The sequence below is a fragment of the Bombina bombina genome, chromosome 7 (genome assembly GCF_027579735.1).
Source record: "Bombina bombina isolate aBomBom1 chromosome 7, aBomBom1.pri, whole genome shotgun sequence".
NCBI lineage: Eukaryota > Metazoa > Chordata > Amphibia > Anura > Bombinatoridae > Bombina > Bombina bombina.
The window spans coordinates 136,260,947-136,286,750 of NC_069505.1; the positions used below are offsets into that span (position 1 = coordinate 136,260,947).

Below are 25,804 nucleotides of genomic sequence, written 5' to 3' on the forward strand. Positions count from 1 at the left end.
TCAGACTCGCCAGAAACCGCAGTTATGAAGCAGCGGTCTAAAGACCGCTGCTCCAAAATCCTGTCCACCTGCTCTGATGAGGCTACAGGAATCGCCACAATTCAACCCGATCGAGTACGATCGGGTTGATTGACACCTCCCTGCTGGCGGCCCTCTTGTGAGCTGCTGGTGCAATGTTAAATATGGAGAGCGTATTGCTCTCTGCATTCAGCGATGTCTGTCGGACCTGATCCGCACTGTCGGATCAGGTCCGACAGACATTTGATAATTCGGCCTCAAAATATGTAATTTTAAGACACTTTTTAATTCACTTATATATTCAAATTTACTTTGTTTGTTGGTATCCTTTGTTGAAAAATAATATGTACATATTCTACACTACTGGGAGATAGCTGCTGATTGGTGTCTACACAGATTTGTCTCTGATCATTGGATGACTAAAGTGTTCAGCTAGCTCTAAGTAGTGCATTACGGCTCCTTCAACAAAGGATACCAAGGGGCCTATTTATTAAGGTGCACCGCAGATCGATAAATGCCGACGCTGTCGGCATTAATCATTGCACCAGCAGTTCTTGAACTGGTGCAACGCCGCCCCCTGCAGATTCGCGGCCAATAGCCGCCAGCAGAAGGTCTCAATCAACCCAATCATATTGGATCGGGTTGATTTTCGGTGATGTCTGTCCGCCGCCTCAGAGCAGGCGGACAGGTTATAAAGCATCGGTTTTTAGACCTCTGCTTTATAACTGGTGTTTCTGGCGCAGAAACACAGGGCTTCAAGCTCCATACGGAGCTTGATAAATATGCCCCAAGAGAATAAAGGATTTGTGATAACAGAGGTAAATTTAAAAAATGTTTAAATGATATGCTCTATCTGAATCATGAAAGAAACATGTTTGTTTTTGATGTCCTTTTAATCTTAAACTGTTTAGCCATATCAAATATTATGCCCAAATAAGGAAAATACAAAGATGTTGTCCATCTACAGATTTAACTAACCCAACTTGAATATCTTATTATGTTTCCATGGACACACTGATAAGATATCATGTAGCTATTTCATTTAATGTGAAAATGTTAGTGAATTTGTAGAAGCAGAAACTTACCCTTTCTGTATAAATCTCTAGCTAAAAAGTTTCTGATTACTAGAACTACATTGGAACCACACTCTCCCTTATCTAATTTAACATTCCATACCGACAATCCATTTATAAACCTCTGAATGTACAATTTGTGTCCTAGTTTTTTTTAATTAACCTATTGAAAAGGTTGCAACCATTTACATTGAAAAAGAGGCATCTCAGAGGGGAGATGATCACATTACACAAATATATACAGGGCATACATATAAGTCATTCTCAGCTGACTCGTTCATCAATAAGTCTTTAGAAAAGGACAAGAGGTTATCTATCAAGACTTGAGGAACAGAGAGTTCTCCTACAGCTGTATAATCTTTACAGTAAGAAGTATAAGGGTAAGGAATTAATTGGAAATTACTTCAGTCTTTTCCCTTTTATTTTCTGTATCAACAGTAGTAAAAGCAGTATTTGAATGCTGAACTTTATGGGTATGTTATTTTTGTCCCAACCAATATTACCATGTAACCAATTTCTTTGTTATACTTTCCTTTTCTGCAATAAGAATATGTATTAAATATAAATTAGAGAACTGGCACTAGATATAGTGTATAGAGGAATTAATAGATAGTTAATCCGGTGCTAACCCTACAGCATACATAAGTACAAATAAAAGGTAAGGGAACCTAAAGTTAAGGGTTTTGTGTAGCACTCATTCCTACTAAGGTAATAAAAAAATTGAATTTTTATTCTATTAAAGTTAAAAAAGGATAACACCTTTTAGAAGTACCCACTATGTCGCTGTACACCTTGTCCCCCTGTTTCCTGGCCGATAGCAGCTCCCTCGGCTTCAGGTGGCAGGGACAAGGGACAGCAGATAAAACCAAATCAAATGTGCACCGAAGTGCTTACAAATCTCACAAACGCGTTTCAGCTGTGTTAACCAGCCTTTGTCAATGTGTTAGAACAAACCGAGGCCTGGGAGCCACCCTCTTTTATAGTGCTTGCAACTTATCTCACAGCCAATCAGCTTAAGCCTTTTGGAATGCCAATCATTGCACCAATGAACGGCTGTACATTCAGGGCGTGTACTGAAGCTTACATCTGATAGGATTTACTAGATCGGCTTCGTCACTACTGATTTCTTATTGGTTGTGAGCGCTGACAACTTAACTTTATTTATACGATGTCTAAAAATGAAACGTATGTAATCGCATATAATAATTGTGCGTGGCAATAATTCATTGCTGATACTTTTATAACTGCATATAAGTGTACCGTATCTCGGCAAGAACTCTTATGATTTAACAACAATCTGTCCGGTCAGCACGGCTGTCCATGGTGTGGATGTCCATATCCTGCAACATACATATACTTTTGCACTAAATAAACAAACACTGCCGCTTCATCATTTCCGCGCTAATAGGGTCTAAAAGTTAATTAATTAATCTTAGTTATATGACCTGTTCCTCCATGCGATCGCTCAGCAACCTATAGGTAGGTAGTTGTCCCGTTTATTGAACTAACATTTTCTGTATAACTAGACAGACGCTTACCTATATACCTACATACAATCTGAGATCACAAATATCTAGCAAAGTCGCCACCACGTTAACCCCTATCTCAGTCCCCCATGCAGTGTTGGCCATTCAGTACATCGATTCCACTAGTGTATGCATATGATCCATCATTGTTCACAACGAATCCAGTCATAAGTGTGTCCCCAGGGCAATGACTACCTCCCTGTGGATGTCCACGATGTACACACAGCATTGCACAGTATTCCACTTGGAACAACATTAATCCAAAGACAGTATCTCATATAGTGTGTGCAAACTTCGCACACCTTGACTCATAAATTATCACTCAGATTTATTACCTCATATGTTTTAAGCATCATTAGTAATAATAGTGGATTTCAACAGTATTTGTAAACGTCTACACATTTGCCCAATACGATAAAGCTTAACACATATATAAAGAAAGGTGTATATATGTAACCTTTCTTCTATGTGAGCAATTATCAATATAGGTTAACATTCCTAACTTAAGTGCATTAGTATGAAAATGCATATGCATTTTATGTGGAATTTACGATATGTAGTCTGTTGAAGAGTTGTCATAAAAAAGTTGTTTTAAAAAAGCACTATGGGCGGCACTTAAGACATGATATTTCATTTAATGTGTGTATAATATTCCAAGTAACTGTTGATTATTAAGTCAGGGTATTACTCGTCTTGTATCCTATTTGGATCACTTTAGACGTTTTAACATATCATGGAGTATAACTCCAACTGAGAATCAACTCTTTTTAATTCACATTATACAATACACTATGAAAAATAGTTACAGATTATGAATACTATGAATGACTTTTAATCCTATGTATTACAGAAAGACCCAATAGTTATTAGCTTCATTCATTCCATGTGGAATTACTGTATTTAGTTTGAATATCCAGCTAGTTTCTTTTTGTAATAAAATATTCTCAGTATTGCCGCCTCTAATGCCAGGTTTCACTCTTTCTATGCCCCAACATTTAAAGGATGTAGTTTTACCTGCATGATTAAGCAGGAAATGTTTCGCTACACTTGTGATTTTTTTACCTTCTTTAAGATCTTTTTGGGCATTACGTATGTTACTGAGGTGCTCAGTTATTCTGGTACTTAGTTTGCGGGTTGTCATGCCTGTGTATATTAAATTACATGAGCATGATAAACAATATATGACATTATCACTCTGACAGTTAATATGAGTTTTAATCTTCCATTTCTTAGAAAATCTGTCAGTAATGGAATATTTTTTAGTCATAAATTGACAAGTTTTACAATGGCCACACAGAGTAGAGCCTTGGTGTATTGGTTTTTTATTTCTGTTTCTATCAAAGTGACTTTGAGTGAGATTGTCTTTTAAATTTCTGGCACGTCTAAATGTGAAAGATGGTCTTTCTGGTAATAACCCTTTTAAACTTTCAACACTTTGGAGGATATGCCAATGTTTGTTGACATTTGAACTCACTTTCTCACTTTGATTGCTATAGGTGGATATAAATCTAATAGTATTTTGCTCTGATACACATTTTTTGTTTTTTGTTTTTAAAAGATCTGACCTGTTTTTGGCAAGTGCTTTTTGATAAGCCTTAGCTAATAGTTTCCTAGAGTAGCCCCGTTGAAGGAGTCTGTCTCTTAGTTGTAATGCCGATTTTTAAATGAGTTTATATCTGTACAGTTTCTCCTTATTCTAAGGTATTCACCGTATGGAAGACTGGTGATTGTGGGGGTAACATCGTAACAGGGGGGTAACATCGTAATTTGGCCCACCACAATGTATACTGTGGAAGCTATGAAACAACTTTCAAATAACGCTAATTACAAAAGACTTCTGGGCAATCCAACAGAGAACTTTCTAGAGATATATAAGAGACTTATTGACACAGCACTTAATGATAAGATTATTGACCAGAAAGAACATAAATACTTAATGGTTACCAACCCTAGAGTAGCGACCTTGTACCTACTACCTAAGATCCATAAAAATATCTCATGCCCACCTGGAAGACCAATCGTCTCAGGAATAGGATCATTGACAGAAAAGGCTAGCAGATATGTTGATGCGAGATTAAGAAACATTGTTGATGCTCTACCATCACATACTAGAGACACAATGCACATTTTAAATAAAATGCAAAGTATTCAAGTAACAGAAAATTCCATCCTAGTAACATGTGATGTAGAGTCTCTCTATACGAGTATAAAAACTGAATGGGGCATCAAAGCTATAGCTCATTTTCTGCAAAAAGATACTAATATGGATTTAGCCACCAAAGAATTTATCATCAAGTTACTGAAATTTGTTCTTACACACAATTATTTTGTGTTTGATGATAAATTCTTTTTACAAGTCTGTGGCACCGCAATGGATACATCTTGTGCGCCAACGTATGCCAATATATACCTGGGCTGGTGGGAATAGATGATTGTGTTCAATGAACATATGAACCAATATACACAGTACATCTCCCACTGGTGCAGGTATATAGATGACATTCTCCTTATATGGGAGGGTCCAATGGAGTCACTGAATGAATTCATCAAATTACTTAACACCAATCCATTTGGATTATACTTGACATATAATGTTAGTTACGAGAAAGTTTAATTTTTGGACCTAACTATTTCTAAAAAAGATGACAAATTTGTGACGGACACATATAGAAAAGCTACTGCTACAAATAATATTCTACACGCACGTAGCAATCATTATCCGCCCACAATCACCAGTCTTCCATACGGTGAATACCTTAGAATAAGGAGAAACTGTACAGATATAAACTCTTTTAAAAAATCGGCATTAGAACTAGGAGACAGACTCCTTCAACGGTGCTACTCTAGGAAACTATTAGCTAAGGCTTATCAAAAAGCACTAGCCAAAAACAGGTCAGATCTTTTAAAAACAAAAAACAAAAAATGTGGATCAGAGCAAAATACTATTAGATTTATATCCACCTATAGCAATCAAAATGAGAAAGTGAGTTCAATTGTCAAAAAACACTGGCATATCCTCCAAAGTGATGAACGTTTAAAAGGGTTATTACCAGAAAGACCATCTTTCACATTTAGATGTGCCAGAAATTTAAAAGACAATCTCACACAAAGTCACTTTGATAGAAACAGAAATAAAAAAACAATAAACCAAGGCTCTACTCCGTGTGGCCATTGTAAAACTTGTCAATTTATGACTAAAAAAGATTCCATTACTGACAGATTTTCTAAGAAATGGAAGATTAAAACTCATATTAACTGTCAGAGGGATAATGTCATATATTATTTATCATGCTCATGTAATTTAATATACACAGGCATGACAACCCGCAAACTAAGTACCAGAATAACTGAGCACCTCAGTAACATATGTAATGCCCAAAAAGATCTTAAAGAAGGTAAAAAAATCACAAGTGTAAGGAAAAATGTCCTGCCTAATCATGCAGGTAAAACTACATCCTTTAAATGTTGGGGCATAGAAAGAGTGAAACCTGGCATTAGAGGTGGCAATACTGAGAATATTTTATTACAAAAAGAAACTAGCTGGATATTCAAACTAAATACAGTAATGCCACACGGAATTAATGAAGCTAATAACTATTGGGTCTTTCTGTAATACATAGGATTAAAAGTCATTCATAGTATTCATAATCTGTAACTATTTTTTCATAGTGTATTGTATAATGTGAATTAAAAAGAGTTGATTCTCAGTTGGAGTTATACTCCATGATATGCTAAAACGTCTAAAGTGATCCAAATAGGATACAAGACGAGTAATACCCTGACTTAATAATCAACAGTTACTTGGAATATTATACACACATTAAATGAAATATCAAGTCTTAAGTGCCACCCATAGTGCTTTTTTAAAACGACTTTTATGACAACTCTTCAACAGACTACACATCGTAAATTCCACATAAAATGCATATGTATTTTCATACTAATGCACTTAAGTTAGGAATGTTAACCTATATTGATAATTGCTCACATAGAAGAAAGGTTACATATATACACCTTTCTTTATATATGTGTTAGGCTTTATCGTATTGGGCAAATGTGTAGAAGTTTACAAATACTGTTGAAATCCACTATTATTACTAATGATGCTTAAAACATATGAGGCAATAAATCTGAGTGATAATTTATGAGTCATGGTGTGCGAAGTTTGCACACACTATATGAAATACTGTCTTTGGATTAATGTTGTGCCAAGTGGAATACTGTGCAATGCTGTGTGTACATCGTGGACATCCACAGGGAGGTAGTCATTGCCCTGGGGACACACTTATGACTGGATTCGTTGTGAACAATGATGGATCATATGCATACACTAGTGGGATCGATGTACTGAATGGCCAACACTGCATGGGGGACTGAGAATAGGGGTTAACGTGGTGGCGACTTTGCTAGATATTTGTGATCTCAGATTGTATGTAGGTATATAGGTAAGCGTCTGTCTAGTTATACAGAAAATGTTAGTTCAATAAACGGGACAACTACCTACCTATAGGTTGCTAAGCGATCGCATGGAGGAACAGGTCATATAACTAAGTACAATTAATTAATTTTTAGACCCTATTAGCGCGGAAATGATGAAGCGGCAGTGTTTGTTTATTTAGTGCAAAAGTATATGAATGTTGCAGGATATGGACATCCACACCATGGACAGCCGTGCTGACCGGACAGATTGTTGTTAAATCATAAGAGTCCTTGCCGAGATACGGTACACTTATATGCAGTTATAAAAGTATCAGCAATGAATTATTGCCATGCACAATTATTATATGCGATTACATACGTTTAATTTTTAGACATCGTATAAATAAAGTTAAGTTGTCAGCGCTCACAACCAATAAGAAATCAGTAGTGACGAAGCCGATCTAGTAAATCCTATCAGACGTAAGCTTCAATACACGCCCTGAATGTACAGCCGTTCAGTGGTGCAATGATGGGCGTTCCAAAAGGCTTCAGCTGATTGGCTGTGAGATAAGTTGCAATAAAAGAGGGTGGCACCCGGGCCTTGGTTTGTTCTAACACATTGACAAAGGCTGGTTAACACAGCTGAAACGCGTTTGTGAGATTTGTAAGCACTTCGGTGCACATTTGATTTGGTTTTATCTGCTGTCCCTTGTCCCTGCCACCTGAAGCCGAGGGAGCTGCTATCGGCCAGGAAACAGGTGGACAAGGTGTACAGCGACATAGTGGGTACTTCTAAAAGGTGTTATCCTTTTTTAACTTTAATAGAATAAAAATTCAATTTTTTTATTACCTTAGTAGGAATGAGTGCTACACAAAACCCTTAACTTTAGGTTCCCTTACCTTTTATTTGTACTGCAATAAGAATAACAATATCTTAACATATTTAATAACAACAAATAATACATTGCGTGTATCGTCTTACATTTGGTTGTCTTTCAAAAAAAAATACAGCGCAACTGAAGGATTTGCAGACTATAATTATATGAGGTGTGGAGAACAAATCTCTGAGGCAACTTGCATCTTCCCAATCTGAGGAGTGGAGTTTGTGTACTGATTAAACAATGTCTCTAATCTAGTCCACTGTTTGTTGATATGCCAGGCAAGTAGCCTTTCTCCAAGGCGTCACCCAGTGTTGTCATACATTACCTCTCCAACAAAAAACAAATAAAAACAGTCTGCTTTCTAGGAAAGACATAATATAACCAAATTTAAACAAATTCAATAATAAACGTAAATTTCTAATTTATGCCTATTATCAATTTGTCTTTGTTCTCTTGCTATCTTTATTTGAAAAAGAAGGCAGATAAGCTTCTTTTTTTTGGTTCAGGACTCTGGACAGCAATTTTTTATTGGTGGATGAATTAAGAGCCGGCTTTTTTGGTTGAGAACCTGGGTAATGCTTGCTTCTTGGTTTGCTAAATGTAGCCACCAATAAGCAAACGCTATTCAGGGTGCTAAACCTAAAATGGGCCGGCTCCTAAACTTTAAATTCCTGCTTTTTAAATAAAGATAGCAAGATAACAAAGAAAAGTTGATAGTAGGAGTAAATTAGAATGTTGCTTAAAATTGCATGCTCTATCTGAATCATTAAATAAAAATGTGGGTTTATTATCCCTTTAAGTACAGAAAAATTAGCTTGTTTCATGTGTGGGTATCTGCAAGACCTTTTGGATTTTATAGCGGTTAAGTGAGGTATCAAATGCCTAAAAGTTTCATAAGTTAAATTAGTCAAGAGATAACTAGTGAATGCAGTTCTCATTGGTTTAAAGGGACATAAAACACTCAAAAATAATTTAATGATTGAGATAAAGTTTACTTCTATTATCAAAAGTTTGTTCATGTACTACTCCAAAAAAAAAAAGAAAAAGGTTTTTAATTTATCCAATACACAATTCATTGATGGCATAATTTAAAACTATTGCAACATCTGTATTTTCTACTTCCCAAAGGGGGCAGTTAAGAAGCCAATCTGTGTTCTTTTCTTCATGGAAGCATTGTGTTGTTACAGGTTGTTACAGGTTTACGTATTTAGCATGTGCATTGCAAGTTCTAATTTTGTAACCAATTAAATTTGAAAAGTTTTACTATATACACTGAAAACATTAGTGATAGAAAAAATTAACACAAAGTGATACATTTATTATGGTATAAAATGTTTATTTGCACTTTGTAAGTTAAAAAACAAACAAAACAAAAAAAACCCTGAATAAAAAAACCCTGAATAAATATTTTCTCAAATGATAATTGATAATGTTATAAAATTTTCTACAGATCCTCAAAAAAAAACAAACAAAAAAAAAAAAACACCAGTCAAAGGAACACTATAGGTATAGTGAAAATAAAACTTTACATGATTCAGATCATGCACGTTTGCAAGGGGATCTTTATGAAAACTGAGATCTGGAATCCAACATCTAGAAATGGCATGTACCAATCACTTTGTGTACGTTAGTTTCTAATTCACACTCGCATTGCCATGACTGTCACCTTCATTAGACATCTTAATAACCAATGTTTCAAACAGGATTGCACCTTTGTGACCAGGATTTCAAACGGGATTACACTTTTGTGACCAAGATTTCAAACGGGATTACACCTTTGTGACCAGGATTTAAAACGGGATTACACTTTTGTGACCAAGATTTCAAACAGGATTGCACCTTTGTGACCAGGATTTCAAACGGGATTACACTTTTGTGACCAAGATTTCAAACGGGATTACACCTTTGTGACCAGGATTTAAAACGGGATTACACCTTTGTGACCAGGATTTAAAACGGGATTACACCTTTGTGACTGCAAAGACAAAACCTGTTCATGACAGTGCTGTTTCCAAATTTGCAGCTACAATTTAGTTTGAAAACCTGGTCACAAAGGAGCAGTTCCCACAACAGTTTTTTGCAGCTACAATATTGCAATTGAACAGTTTCACAGTTTACAGTTTGAGGACTAGTTAGTTTCAGCCACTTCCTTCTAATAGAAACCCATGCGACTAGATTTAGAGTTTTGTCGGTAAAGACCCTCGCCCTTCAACAATGCTGGTATTTAGAGTTGTCTGAGGGGCTGCGTTAGGCTCAAAAAAGGGTGCGTTGAGCCTAATTTAGCTCCACTTCAACTCTCAATACCAGCGTTGCTTAGGGTAGCGGTAAGCTGGGAAAACGTGCTCGTGCACGATATCCCCATAGGAAACAATGGGGCTGAGCTGGCTGAAAAAAAACCTAACACCTGCAAAAAAGCAGCGTTCAGATCCTAACGCAGCCCCATTGTTTCCTATAGGGAAACACTCTCTAAGTCTGCACCTAACACCCTAACATGAACCCTGAGTCTAAACACCCCTAACTTTACACTTATTAACCCCTAATCGGCCGCCCCCGCTATCGCTGACCCCTGCATTTTATTATCAACCCCTAATCTTCTGCTCCGGACACCGCCGCACCTACATTATCCCTATGAACCCCTAATCTGCTGCCCCTAGCACCGCCGACACCTATATTATATTTATTAACCCCTAATCTGCCCCCCCCCAACGTCGCTGCTACCTTACCTACACTTATTAACCCCTAATCTGTCGACCGGACCTCGCCGCCACTATAATAAATGTATTAACCCCTAAACCGCCGCACTCCCGCCTCGCAAACACTAGAATAAATAGTATTAACCCCTAATTTGCCCTCTCTAATATCGCCGCCACCTACCTACAATTATTAACCCCTAATCTCCCACCCGCACCGTCGCCGCTACTATAATAAAGTTATTAACCCCTAAACATAACTCTAACCCTAACCCTAACACCCCCCTAACATAAATATAATTTATATTAAACGAAATAATATTCCTAAAATTAACTAAAGTATTCCTATTTAAAACTAAATACTTACCTATCAAATAAACCCTAATATAGCTACAATATAATTAATAATTACATTGTAGCTATTTTAGGATTTATATTTATTATACAGGCAACTTTGTATTTATTTTAACTAGGTACAAAAGCTATTAAATAGTTAATAACTATTTAATAGCTACCTAGTTAAAATAATTACAAAATTACATGTAAAATAAATCCTAACCTAAGTTACAATTAAACCTAACACTACACTATCATTAAATTAATTAAATAAATTAGCTACCATTACCTACAATTAAATACAATTAAATAAACTAAACTAAATTACAAAAAACAAACAAACACTAAAGTACAGAAAATAAAAAAATATTACAAGAATTTTAAACTAATTACACCTAATCTAAGCCCCCTAATAAAAAACAACAAAATAATAAAAGTCCCTACCCTATTCTACATTACAAAGTAATCAGCTTTTTTACCAGCCCTTAAAAGGGCTTTTTGCGGGGCATGCCCCAAAGTAATCAGCTCTTTTGCCTGTAAAAAAAATACAACCCCCCCAACATTAAAACCCACCACCCACATACTCCTACTCTAACCCACCCAAACCCCCCTTCAATAAACCTAACACTACCCCCCTGAAGATCTCCCTACCTTGAGTCGTCTTCACCCAGCCGGGCCGAAGTCTTCAGCCTATCCGGGCAGAAGAGGACATCCGGACCGGCAGACATCTTCATCCAAGCGGCATCTTCTATCTTCATCCATCCGGAGCGGAGCGGAGCCATCTTCTTCCCAGCCGATGCGGATCCATCCTATTCAACCGACGCCTACTCGCCGAATGAAGGTTCCTTTAAATGACGTAATCCAAGATGGCGTCCCTCAAATTCCGATTGGCTGATAGGATTCTATCAGCCAATCGGAATTAAGGTAGGAAAAATCTGATTGGCTGATTCAATCAGCCAATCAGATTCAAGTTCAATCCGATTGGCTGATCCAATCAGCCAATTAGATTGAGCTTGCATTCTATTGGTTGATCGGAACAGCCAATAGAATGCGAGCTCAATCTAATTGGCTGATTGGATCAGCCAATCTGATTGAATCAGCCAATCAGATTTTTCCTACCTTAATTCCGATTGGTTGATAGAATCCTATCAGCCAATCGGAATTCGAGGGACGCCATCTTGGATGACATCATTTAAAGGAACCTTCATTCGGCAAGTAGGCGTCGGTTGAAGAGGATGGATCCGCGTCGGCTGGGAAGAAGATGGTTCCGCTCCGCTCCGGATGGATGAAGATAGAAGATGCCGCTTGGATGAAGATGTCTGCCGGTCCGGATGTCCTCTTCTGCCCGGATAGGATGAAGACTTCTGCTGGTCTGGATGTCCTCTTCTGCCCCATCGGATTAAGACTTCGGCCCGGCTGGGTGAAGACGACTCAATGTAGGGAGATCATCAGGGGGGTAGTGTTAGGTTTATTTAATGGGGGTTTGGGTGGGTTAGAGTAGGGGTATGTGGGTGGTGGTTTTTAATGTTGGGGGGGGGTTGTATTTTTTTTTACAGGCAAAAGAGCTGATTACTTTGGGGCATGCCCCGCAAAAAGCCCTTTTAAGGGCTGGTAAAAGAGCTGATTACTTTGTAATGTAGAATAGGGTAGGGGCTTTTATTATTATTTTTTTTATTATTTTATTAGGGGGCTTAGATTAGGTGTAATTAGTTTAAAATTCTTGTAATATTTTTTATTTTCTGTACTTTAGTGTTTTTTTTTATAATTTAGTTTATTTAATTGTATTTAATTGTAGGTATTGGTAGCTAATTTATTTAATTAATTTAATGATAGTGTAGTGTTAGGTTTAATTGTAAGTTAGGTTAGGATTTATTTTACAGGTAATTTTGTAATTATTTTGACTAGATAGCTATTAAATAGTTTATAACTATTTAATAGCTATTGTACCTAGTTAAAATAAATACAAAGTTGCCTGTAAAATAAATATAAATCCTAAAATAGCTACAATATAATTATTTGTTATATTGTAGCTATATTAGGGTTTATTTTACAGGTAAGTATTTAATTTTAAATAGGAATACTTTAGTTAATAAGAGTTAATTTATTTCGTTAGATTAAAATGATATTTAACTTAGGCGGGTGTTAAGGTTAGACTTAGCTTTAGGGGTTAATACATTTATTATAGTAGCGGCTTGAAGTTAGGTGGCGGCGACGTTGGGGGGGCAGATTAGGGGTTAATAAATATTATGTAGGTGTCGGCGATGTTAGGGGCAGCAGATTAGGGGTTTATAGGGATAATGTAGGTGACGGCGATGTGCGGTAGGCAGATTAGGGGTTAAAAATATTTATTATAGTGGCGGCGATGTGGGGGGACCTCGGTTTAGGGGTACATAGGTAGTTTATGGGTGTTAGTGTACTTTAGAGCTTTATATACCGGCGTTAGCCCATAAAGCTCTTAACTACAGCATTTCCATGGGCGTTAGGAGTCTTGTCGGTAGAGGGTCTACCGCTCACTTCAGCCAAGACTCTAAATACCAGCGTTAGGAAGATCCCATTGAAAAGATAGGATACGCAATTGGCGTAAGGAGATCTGCGGTATGGAAAAGTTGCGGCTTGAAAGTGAGCGGTAAACCATTTTCTTGGCCGACTCTAAATACCAGCGGGCGGCCAAAAGCAGCGTTAGGACCCCTTAACGCTGCTTTTGACAGCTAACGCAGAACTCTAAATCTAGGCGATAGTGTTCTTCCTTATTTCAGAAGTAAATCTTACCAAACTGGATAATGGTGCTTTTTCAATTAACAATTGTAAGTATTGAAAACTATTTAAATATTACTATCACACAGACCATTAACCAGATTTGAATAAACTGATAAATTGACAGGTTGTCTATGTGTAATTGTTACAATTAATTTTGCACAAAACTGGGAAGAAACTGTATCAACTTAAAAAATAAACTTTTTGCAAAAATGAAATACTACCAACATTTGTGAGAAATAGCAGATGTTTTAGATGATAACATTCAATATTAAAATATATAGATGAATTAGAGCACGTGTGTACTAGAATGTCACTTGCTATATTTAGTACAACTTTGCAATTGTATTACATTTTTTATTTGTATACGTTTTTCATTATGGATGTGGGTTTTCTGTTCTAATTCTGAGGACTGGAAATTCATAAGGTTATCTGCTAACAAACTGCAAACATAATAACTGTGGCTAGTAGTGTCTACACCAGTAATAACTCTATAAATAAATAAGGCAACTGGTATACAACTGGTAACAATATGTTTCAGCTCCTGCCCTTGGCCAAGGAACGCTTCTGTTTACTTAGTGCCCACTACACAGGCGCACAGGGATGCGTGCTACGTGCGTGTGAGCGTAGACGGGAGCTATAGAGAGCTACTCAGAGCGCATGTGCAGGGAAGATGCGCGTGCTTTCCAGATTCTTGTGCTCGCGCGTACGTCTTTAGCTAGGAAGGCCCCAGAATGACTGCGGCAACGAGCACACAGTGATCACCTGCGTACACTGACACACTGACATACTGGATATACCGTGACAGTGATATCGTTTTTGCTATTTGGATATATGGGGAGCGTGGAATAGAAACATATAACGCTGGTTCCCTGGCTAAACCAGCCGTGGTATCACCGTGTTTTAAAGCTACTGACAGGTAATTGGTTACTGTGCCCCAGTTATGCTGCATTTCTCCCCGCTGCTTTTTTTCTGTCACACTGTCACCTCCCCTTTGCCCTTGTCCTAGAATAGCGCACCACTTATTCCTCTCAATTGTCCCTACTTAGCATTTTATCCCCTACTACTCTTGATTCAATGTTCTCCACCTTCTGTCACTGCTACCCCCTCTCTCCTTCTGTCATGCTGCCTTCTCCACCTGCTATACTGCCCCACCCCCACCAACCTGTCACACTACCCTCTCCGACTTCCAATCTAACTGCTCCCCTTTCCTGTCATACCATTCCCCCCAATCCTGTTATATTGTGTTCACCTATCACACTCTCCCCACCTATCACGCTGCTCCCCCCTCTTCTATTACACTGTCCCTACCGATCACACTGCTCCCCCTCTTGTATTACTCTATCCCTACCCTCACTCTGTTCCTAATCATTTTTTTTCTCAATGGCTGGCCCTCACACTGCTCGTTATTTTGTCATGCGTCCTGTGCTTCTGTCACTGTCTGCCCTCCTGTTATGCTGCCGTCTCCAACTGCCATACTACCCCAAACCTAGCCCCCATTCACCTGTCACACTACCCTCTCCTAAACTAACTGCCCCCTCCTGTCACATTGCACCCCCTCTAGTCATGCTGCACCCCCTCTTCTGTCACTCTGTCCCTGCCTCTCACATTGCTTCCCATCTTTTTCACGCTGCATGTCCTCCTTTCATGCTGCTCCTTCCACCTGCCATACTACCCAGCATCCAGCCACCCCCTCTTTCATCCGATCTGACTGCTTCCCTCCTGTCATACTGCTCCTCCTCTTGTCACATTACTATCTGTCCTGTGGCATTATTTGTTGATAGTTTTCCTTCACACTAAGTACACTATTACTGCCTATCTGCTACCTGCCAAAATGTCTTCTTCCTCACATTACTCCCAATTGTCTGTCATTTTTCCTCCTCAAATGACGCTGCCCCCTCCTCCTGTAACACTGCATTCCTTTATTGTTGTTATTTCTAGCTTCTTTCTCCAGCAAAATCTTATTTTCTACTTCCCTTCTTCAGTTCCTCCCCCTCCTTTTGCGTCAGTTTTGGTTCCCCCCTGGCATCAGTCTTAGTACTTCCCCCTCCTTTTAAGTCAGTCTTGCTCCCTCCCCTTGCATCAGTTTTGGTTCCCCCCCTCCCTTGCGTCAGTTTTGGTTCCCCCCCTCCCTTGCGTCGGTCTTGGTCCCCCCACCTTGCGTCGGTCTTGGTCCCCCCACCTTGCGTCGGTCTTGGTCCCCCCACCTTGCGTCGGTCTTGGTCCCCCCACCTTGCGTCGGTCTTGGTCCCCCCACCTTGCGTCGGTCTTGGTCCCCTCACCTTGCGTCGGTCTTGGTCCCCCCACCTTGCGTCGGTCTTGGTCCCCCCACCTTGCGTCGGTCTTGGTCCCCCCACCTTGCGTCGGTCTTGGTCCCCCCACCTTGCGTCGGTCTTGGTCCCCCCACCTTGCGTCGGTCTTGGTCCCCCCACCTTGCGTCGGTCTTGGTCCCCCCACCTTGCGTCGGTCTTGGTTCCTCTTCCCCCCCCTTGCGTCGGTCTTGGTTCCTCTCCCCCCCCCTTGTGTCGGTCTTGGTTCCTCTCCCCCCCCTTGTGTCAGTCTTGGTTCCTCTTCCCCCCCCTTGTGTCAGTCTTGGTTCCTCTTCCCCCCCCTTGTGTCAGTCTTGGTTCCTCTTCCCCCCCCTTGTGTCAGTCCTGGTTCCTCTTCCCCCCCCTTGTGTCAGTCTTGGTTCCTCTCCCCCCCCCCCCTTGCTTCGGTCTTGGTTCCTCTTCCCCCCCCTTGCGTCGGTCTTGGTTCCTCTTCCCCCCCCCCCCCCTTGCGTCGGTCTTGGTTCCTCTTCCCCCTTGCCCTCGGTCTTGGTTCCTCTTCCCCCTTGCCCTCGGTCTTGGTTCCTCTTCCCCCTTGCCCTCGGTCTTGGTTCCTCTTCCCCCTTGCCCTCGGTCTTGGTTCCTCTTCCCCCTTGCCCTCGGTCTTGGTTCCTCTTGCCCTCCCCTTGCGTCGGTCTTGGTTCCTCTTGCCCTCCCCTTGCGTCGGTCTTGGTTCCTCTTGCCCTCGGTCTTGGTTCCTCTTGCCCTCCCCTTGCCGTCGGTCTTGGTTCCTCTTGCCCTCGGTCTTGGTTCCTCTTGCCCTCCCCTTGCCCTCGGTCTTGGTTCCCTTTGCCCTCAGTCTTGGTTCCTCTTGCCCTCCCCTTGCCCTCGGTCTTGGTTCCTCTTGCCCTCCCCTTGCCCTCGGTCTTGGTTCCTCTCGCCCTCCCCTTGCGTCGGTCTTGGTTCCTCTTGCCCTCGGTCTTGGTTCCTCTTGCCCTCCCCCTTGTGGCAGTTTCTTACTATTTTTCTCCCCTGTATCCTTTTATTGCTATTTTCTCCCTACATCATCTTCCTTTTTTTTATTTTTTTATTTTTTTTTTATTTTTTTTTTATTTATTTATTTATTTAAATCTCTCCTTTTCATGTCCTCATTCCACTATTACTGTCTCCATGTAATCTGGCCCCTTTCTTTGCCCCACATCCTTCTAGTGCACTGGTTTTCAAACCTGTCCTCAGGCCTCCTCAACAGGCCAGATTTTCAGAATTACCTTGGATGAGAGCTGGTAGAATAAACATATTTACTAATCAGCTGATTATTTAAACTGTGCTCCAGTTCTGATATACTCAAAATCTGGCCTTTTAGGGAGGTCTGAGGACAGGTTTGATACCAGTTTTCTAGTGCCTTTTCCCTGGTCCTCAGACATCAGCCTCTCTTTCCCCTGTGTCCTCCAGACACTCTTGCTTCTGACTCTTGTTTTTCCTTACTCCTCTCAATGCCCCCTCTTTCTCCCATATGATAGCACTTTGTTTTACTCATTCAATTTTCATACTGTTGTTTTTCTGTCTTCATTCTATACTTTCCTTTACCCCGTTTATGATACTGACCGTTCATGGCACTACTTTATGCTGTACATTGTCCATTCCACCCACGCTAGTTATCCCGCATTCCTCTCAGTGCTTTTGTGTTCTGTTCTTGCCTTGACATTTCTCCTCTGTAGGGGATGTTTCTGTATGATTTACAGTGTATCATTTGACACCAAACCTCTTTTTGCATTGTCCTTGCAGAGAGCCTTCAGCCTCCTCTGCCAGTAATACCACACACAAGGCAGTGTGACTGCACAGTAAAATTGCTTGCTAGGAGTCATGAGTAAACACAATTGCTTTCTGTTTACAAATGGAGGGGCGTGTGTAGGAAGAGGTGGAAGCAGATGGTTGCATGCATTTTAACTAGGTCTGTGTTTTTCATGAGTGACATTAAAGGGACGGTCTACACCAGAATTTTTATTGTTTAAAAATATAGATAATCCATTTATTAGTGATTCCCTAGTTTTGCACAACCAACACAGTTATATAAATACACTTTTTACCTCTGTAATTACCTTGTTTCTATGCAAACTGCCCCCTTATTTCAGTTCTTTTGACAGACATCCATTTTAGCCAATCAGAGCTGGCTCGCGGACTCCACGTGTCTGAGCACAGTGTTATCTATATGACACACATGAACTAACACCCTCTAGTGGTGAAAAACTGTCAAAATGCCCTGAGAGAAGAGAGTGGCCTTCAAGGGCTTAGAAATTAGCATATCCTAGGTTTAGCTTTCAACTAAGAATACCAAAAGAACAAAGCAAAATTGGGGTGATAAAAGTAAATTAGAAAATTGTTTAAAATTCCATTCTCTATCTGAATATTATATAGCTATAGCAAAACAGAATGAGAATGTTGTGTGCACAAGAAGAAACAAAGCTAGTAGTTTTCATATGATTTTGTGCACTATTTGTTTAGTCTGCATTTTTTTATTTTATTATAAAAACAGATGGGGTAAACTTATTAGAATTTTAGCTGTGGTCTAAGGAAGATTCACTGAGTGATGATTAGAACAATTAAGAGTGCACTGGGAAAGAGATATTGGAAGAAGTCATAGACATACCATAAGGCTGGACACATGAGAGAAGGGATATATTGATACGCTTCTAGAGATATGCAGGAAAACATGACTGCACTTGGATAGAAATATAAATGTTATGGAAGAAAGTGGTAGTGAGAAGATGGTTGCATTTATAGAGCAAGATCTCCCAGGCAGAACATGCTGTGATCTGAGATGTCATCGCAGAAAATGCAGCATGTCTGCAGAAAGAATGGGACACATGCAGGAACTGTTAGCGCTTGAACTTTGCAGCGCTGCTCCACATTAAACAGTTCTCTTCAAACAGTGCTGTGCCCTGGCTGCACGGAGTAAGTTTTTCTTAACACAGTGCATCCAGAACAAATTGCTGTTATAACAGAACAGTCAAATATGGATCAGCTCTGGAAAGCAGCAGTGCATTTATTGTTGACTGGCTCTCGGGGACATTTTAAAAACTGAAAAACTTTTTTCTCTTTTTTTTTTTTTTTTTTTTTTTTTTTTTCTCTCTGCAGCTTATTTCCAATGCAATTTACAACTAATGCACTATATTAAAACTTTAAAATTTGCTTTATTCTCCAGTTAATCAACACATTGCAACTGAAATGATGCTTTAGTGTAACTGCCTATAGGGAGCTGCAAGATAGGGACAGACTTCTGCACTAGTAGGGGGCAGAGATAGGTGGCTCCACCAGTAAAGACAGGGCAGAAATAGGTACACTGCACTAGCAGAGAGATGGCAATATCAGTAGAAGTGGACAGAGAGGAATGGCTGTACCCATAGAATGGGACAGAACGAGAGAGAAAGATTACTGCATTTGTATAGTGGGAGAGATGCCAGCACTTATATTGAAAGAAAGAGATGCCTGCACTCCTAGAGAGATACATTGTGGGGTGGCACTGGCCACAAAAAGGAAGGGTGATTATGGCTGCAGTTGTAGAAAGATAGAGATAACTGTTCAGCACTTGTAGTGAGAGGAATGGAGAGATGGCTGCTATCTTAAAGGACCATTAAATGCAGTAGAAGTGCATAATATAAAGACATTAAGGGGACATGAAACCCAATTTTTTTTCTTTCGTGATTTAGAAAGAGCATGACATTTTAAACAACTTTCTAATTTACTTCTATTATCTAATTTGCTTCATTCTCTTGGTATCACTTGCTGAAAAGCATATCTAGATATGCTCAGTAGCTGCTGATTGGTTGCTGCACATAAAGGCCTTGTGTGATTGGCTCACACATGTGCATTGCTATTTCTTCAACAAAGGATATCTAAAGAATTGAGCAAATTAGATAATAGAAGTAAATTGGAAAGTTGTTTAAAATTGCATGCCCTATCTGAATCATGAACGTTTAATTTTGACTAGACTGTCCCTTTAACTCTGAACTTCACAAAAGCATTAGATTTGTTTTCTGGCAAATGTATTTTACCTCCCTTTTTCTGCCCCCCTGTATCATGTGACAGACACCAGCCAATAACAGACTATTATAGTATACCCCGTGAGCTTGTGCACATGCTCAGTAGGAGCTGGGCCTAAAAAATGTGTGCATAGAAAAATATTGTGCAAAATTTGATAATGGATGTAAATTGGAAAAATTCTTAAAATTATGTGCTCTTTCTGAATCATTAAAGTTTGATTTTGACTTCAGTGTCCCTTCTTAAAGTCCAATAATTTGGCTGCACACAAATTAATAGAGCAAGGCATTGGTGGTTGTGTGAAAGGAAACTGGTTGAGAGTCTTTGTCTGAAATGCAAATTGGAAGAATGTGTGCCAGGAGGGCTGTCTGTGTGTGCCAACAGCGTGGTGACTGCAGTCATGATTCTCTTGATTGAGAGAGGGCTACATTGTAGTAGAGATGGTTATATGCACAGTATGATCTGAACCTAGACAGGAGTGCCCCACCCACTTTCTCTGTTCTCTATTTGTACATTTCCTGTTCTTTTTTTATATTCAGGTTGCTTTCTGTTGGTAGCTCCTTATTGGTTTGCAATGGGCCAGTGAATTGAGGAGTGTTTGAGATGATAAAATAAGACGGCAGGACCATGGGGCAAAGGAAGAAAGCATGTCCCCGTTTGATGGATTATCTGGTGATAGTTGGTGCAAGGTAGGCACTTTGCTGATACAATTCTGCATTTGTTACATGCTATATATGTCTTCTATTGAGTCTTTCTCACTTCTTCTTCTTTTTTGCATTTTCATATTCTATGTTTCTACATAATCACACATCTCTCACAGTCATATTTTTTGTTATATTTTTAGCCCCACCAAGCAATAGAAATAATATGCATGCTGCTCTGTATAATGATATTTAGGATAGATCAATGGACCTGCAATTTGCACTAATAAAAAAGGGATACTAAACCTACATTTTGTCATTCAGATAGAGCATGCAATTTTAGGCAACTTTCTAATTTACTCCTATTATTTATCAATGTTCTTCATTCTCTTGCTATGTTTATTTTAAAAGCAGGAATGTAAGCGTAAGCGCCTGCCCATTTTTGGTTCAGAACCTGGGTTGCACTTGCTTATTGGTGGCTAAATGTAGGTGCTGAACCTAAAATGGGCCGGCTGCTAAGCTATACATTCCTTTTTAAATAAAGATAGTAAGAGAACAAAGAAAAAATGATAATAGGAGTTGATTAGAAAGTTGCTTAAAATTGCATGCTCTATCTGAATCATGAAAGAAAAAAATTGGGTTTAGTGTCCCTTTTAAGATTGTACAAATTCTGCACACTCCTATGTATAAACTGGCTGCTATGGGCCCCCAGCACTTGAATCCTGGTGCCACCATACCTGCAGCACCAATGGTAGTTCCTTCTTTGGTCATATTCTCTGTTGCTAGTGACAAACAGAAAACTGTGTACCGAGGCTTACTTCAGGGTCAGCACTATAATTGTGATAAAGCAGAGCTTCCTAAACTTCCTGCACACTTTCATACCTTGAGCATAAGTAAGTCTATACATGTCTTTGTCTGCATTTTCCTCATTTTATATTTTTTCCTTTTCTGACTCCAGACAGCCAAGCAGTGACAGTGTTGCACAGACCCCTGAGCTTCTCCGCCGTTATCCTCTTGAGGATTACCCTGAATTTCCCCTGCCTCCTGATGTGGTGTTTTTCTGTCAGCCTGAGGGATGCCTGAGTGTGCGTCAGAAACGCATGAGTTTACGTGATGATACCTCTTTTGTCTTCACACTCACTGACAAGGATAGCTGCCTCATCCGATACGGAATCTGTGTCAACTTCTACCGCTCCTTTCAGAAACGCATACCAAAGGATAGGATCCGAAAGCCGCCTAAGACAACCTCAGAAAATGGCTCTGAGGGTTCTGATGGAGGGCATTCTCTGCAGCCCCCAAGTGCTGATTCTACCCCTGATGTCAATCAGTCCCCTCGTGGGAAACGTCTCTCAAAAGGGGCTCAGAGATCCAGAAACAGTACCTTGACTTCATTATGTATCATCAGCCATTACCCTTTCTTTTCCACTTTTCGTGAATGTTTATACACTCTGAAGAGGCTAGTTGATGGCTGTAGCGAAAGACTCGTCAGCAAGAAGGCCGGGATAACGAAAGGAATACAGAGGTAAGAGAAACAGCAGTAAATGTTCAACTCAGCAGTTTCTATTGCAGACATTTTGCAAAACGTATTTAGTATGTAGTTGATATAAAATTTTCTTATAGTGGTCATGACACAGTTTTCAACATTTGCAAGTTCTGTCTGAGAGTTCCAATAGAACAAAAAAATCCCTCACATGATTTGTTAAAAGGAAATTATTAATTGAAACTTGTAGCTTATTAAAGAAACAGTGCAATGTACATTTTTGTCCCCTTTAAAGGGATACCGAACCCCAATTTTTTTTTCATGATTCAGAGCATGTCAGTTTAAGCAACTTTCTAATTTACTCCTATTAGAACATTTTCTTCGTTTTCTTGGTATCTTTATTTGAAAAAGCAGGAGCTTACGAGCTGGCCCATCTTTGGTTCAGAACCCTGGGTAGCGCTTGCTGATTAGTGGCTACATTTAGCTCTATCTAAATCATGAAAGAAAACATTTGGGTTCAGTATCCCTTTAATGTGTCACTATTGATACATTTTACCTGCTGGAGTGTTTTAAGTTGTTTAAAAACAGCTCCTTTATTTTGTAATTTGAAATAGATGTTTTGCCTGTTGAAACCACAACCTATATTGAAAAGTTCAATAGTGCAATGTTGGAAGCTATGTAAACAAGTTGGTGTGGGAGAGATATTAGAATGTTTGTTTTCAATTGCTCTCTGTAAGTTTTGGCCTATTTGTATATAGAGAGATCAGATGAGGTCCGATCTTCCTGCAAGCTCAGCCCACTCTAAATTTGTTGTGGCTTCAATGGGCAAAATCAGCTATTTCATATGCAAAATTAAACCAAAAGGAGCAATTTTCCATATTTCATACTGGTATAACAAGTCATTGTAAACATGTTAAAGGGACATGAAACCCAACATTTTCCCAACATTTTCCTTTCATGAATCTGACAGAGCATACAACTTAAAAAAACTGTTTCCAATTTACTGCTATGATCAAATTTGATTTTTAGGATAGATCGAAGCACCTGCATTAACCCTTTAACGACCAACGACGTACAGGTTATGTCCAAAAAACCCGGTCGTTAATGACCAACGATGTACCCTGTACGTCGTCGGGGGTTTCAAGCGGTGGAAGCGATCCTGATAGCTTCCAGCCTCTTTCAAGGTATTGCCGTGACGCCTCGATACTGAGGCATCACTGCAATGACTTTTTTTCACACCAATGCAGGCTCTCTGCATTGGCCAGCGATGGTGCCGATCGTTGGTGGGTGGGAGCAGCTGCAGGGAGGCGGATGGGCGGCCCATCGATGGACTAGTTCTGGCCGCTGTTCTGGGAAGGGGGACGGGGGCGCGCACAACTGATCTGTGCCTAAGTGAGAGGGAGGGGGGAAATAATTGTTTGGAATGGGATTTGGGTGGGGGGTAAGATATTGAGGGGGGGCAGCTATACTATGAAAGCTGCCAGTACCTAAAATGGCCACAAATAGGAAGAGGGTGGAGTTTAAGAGAGCTGTTTGAGGCGAATCGTGGAGGTTGGGGGGTTAGGGGGGACCTGCACTGCAGAAACGTTTTATATATTTAAAAAAAAAAAATGCTTGCTTAAAAAAAAAAAAAAGGGGTTTTATTTTAGTACTGGCAAACTTTCTGCCAGTACTTAAGATGGCAGTGACAATTGTGGGATGGGGGAGGGAAGAGTACTGTTTGTGAGGGGTCAGGGGGTGGGATGTGTCAGGTGGGAGACTGATCTCTACACTAAAGCTAAAATTAACCCTACAAGCTACCTAATTAACCCCTTCACTGCTAGCCATAATACACGTGTGGTGTGCAGCAGCATTTAGCTGCCTTCTAATTACCAAAAAGCAACACCAAAGCCATATATGTCTATTTCTGAACAAAGGGGATCCCAGAGAAGCATTTACAACCATTTGTGCCATAATTGCACAAGCTAATTGAAAATAATTTCAGTGAGAAACCTAAAGTTTGTGAAAAAGTGAACAATTTATTTTTTATTTTATTTTTTTTGTCAAAGGATATTCAGGGATTCCTGACAGATATCAGTGTTACAATGTAACTATTGCTAATTTTGGGAAAAAAAATGGTTTGGAAATAGCGAAGTGCCACTTGTATTTATTGCCCTTGCAAAACTTTCAAAATAAGCAAAGATCATGTAAACATTGGGTATTTCTAAACTCAGGACAAAATTTAGAAACTATTTAGCATGGGTGTTTTTGGTGGTTGTAGATTTGTAACAGATTTTGGGGGTCAAAGTTAGAAAAGTATGGGGTTTTTTTTTTGTGTGTGTTTTTTTCCAATTTTTTCATCATATTTTATAAAAAAATTTTTTTATAGTAAATTATTATTATGACGCTATATAATGTGTGGGTACAGTAAATGAGTAAGAGAGGAAAATTACATCTAAACACAAACACTGCAGAAATGTAAAAAATAGCCCTAGTCCCAAACGGTCAGAAAATTGAAAAGTGGTCTGGTCACTAAGGGGTTAAAGGGATACTAAGCCTAAATTTTACTTTAATGATTCACATGCAATTTTAAGCATCATTCTAATTTACTCCTATTATCAATTTTCTTCATTCTCTTGCTATCTTTATTTAAAAAGCAGGAATTTAAAGGTTGGGAGCCAGCCTATTTTTGGTTCAGAATCTGGTTTATGCTTGTTTATTGGTGGCTAAATGTCAGCCACCAATAAGCAAGCGCTATCCATGGTGCTGAACCTAAAATGGGCCGGCTCCTAAGCTTTAAATAACTGCTTTTTTAAAATAAAGATAGCAAGAGAATGAAGAAAATTTGATAATAGGAGTAAATTAGAAAATTGCTTAAAATTGCATGTTCTATCTGAATCATGAAAGAAACAAATTGGGTTTAGTGTCCCTTTAAGATTGTACACACGCTAAACTTTCCATAGCTATGCAAATTGTAATTGCATATTAAAACAAGTGTACAAAGCTATACTTTTCAATGGATATTCTAATGTAAAAACATGATCTGCTCTAATGTAATTTTTGCATTTTTGATCCTAGATAACTGTGTGTAGCCCAGTGCAAAAAGGTTATAAGCATAGGTAAAGTGCCATTCGTGAGACGCAAAAATGAAGGCTCCTGAACATAACATGGCTTCTCATTGGCTGCCTGCTTGTACCATTCTCAGGGGCTGTGATGCTTGCTGCTCCCAAGTGAAACTTTACCTTTTTGCGAGTTAAACACAAAGTAATTTTAAGTCACTCATTTATTTTTCTTCATTTGAGGTTTAGTTCAAGGCATACAAGCAATATGAGACGATAAAATAAATAGTGCAATACATACATCACATAAGACAAAAAATGTCAAGTGTACAGTGAATATTTCAAGAAAAACATATCGATAGAGGACAAATGAGGCCACTTTTGGATCACCTAAGCGTGTATTTTTTTTTTTTTAAAGCATATAGTATTTCAATAATTAAATACCTATTTTAAATAAGTCTACCTTATACAGTCTGTAATCTGCAACAAAATCACTAACATTCACTAATCCGGTATGAAGCGCTGCATATTGTGACACCTGTGTAATCAAGGGGTTAAAAACACAGTAGAAGAAGTAATCTATGGGACTTGCAGAGCAGTGCTGATCCTGAGCGTAAACTGCCTCTGATCCAATTAGCAGCAC

At 39.3% G+C, this 25,804-nt stretch overlaps 1 protein-coding gene across 1 annotated transcript in view; it reads left to right on the top strand.

Annotated features, from left to right (window-relative positions):
- The first annotated feature begins 14,371 nt into the window (after window positions 1-14,371).
- Window positions 14,372-25,804, top strand: part of MADD (MAP kinase activating death domain) — a 372,537-nt gene continuing 361,104 nt past the window's right edge. Inside the window, exons 1-3 of the mRNA XM_053720335.1 lie at window positions 14,372-14,616; window positions 20,542-20,691; window positions 21,602-22,165. Coding sequence (XP_053576310.1) covers window positions 20,630-20,691; window positions 21,602-22,165 — 626 coding nt within the window. The 5' untranslated portion in view covers window positions 14,372-14,616; window positions 20,542-20,629. The remainder of the gene's footprint in view (window positions 14,617-20,541; window positions 20,692-21,601; window positions 22,166-25,804) is intronic.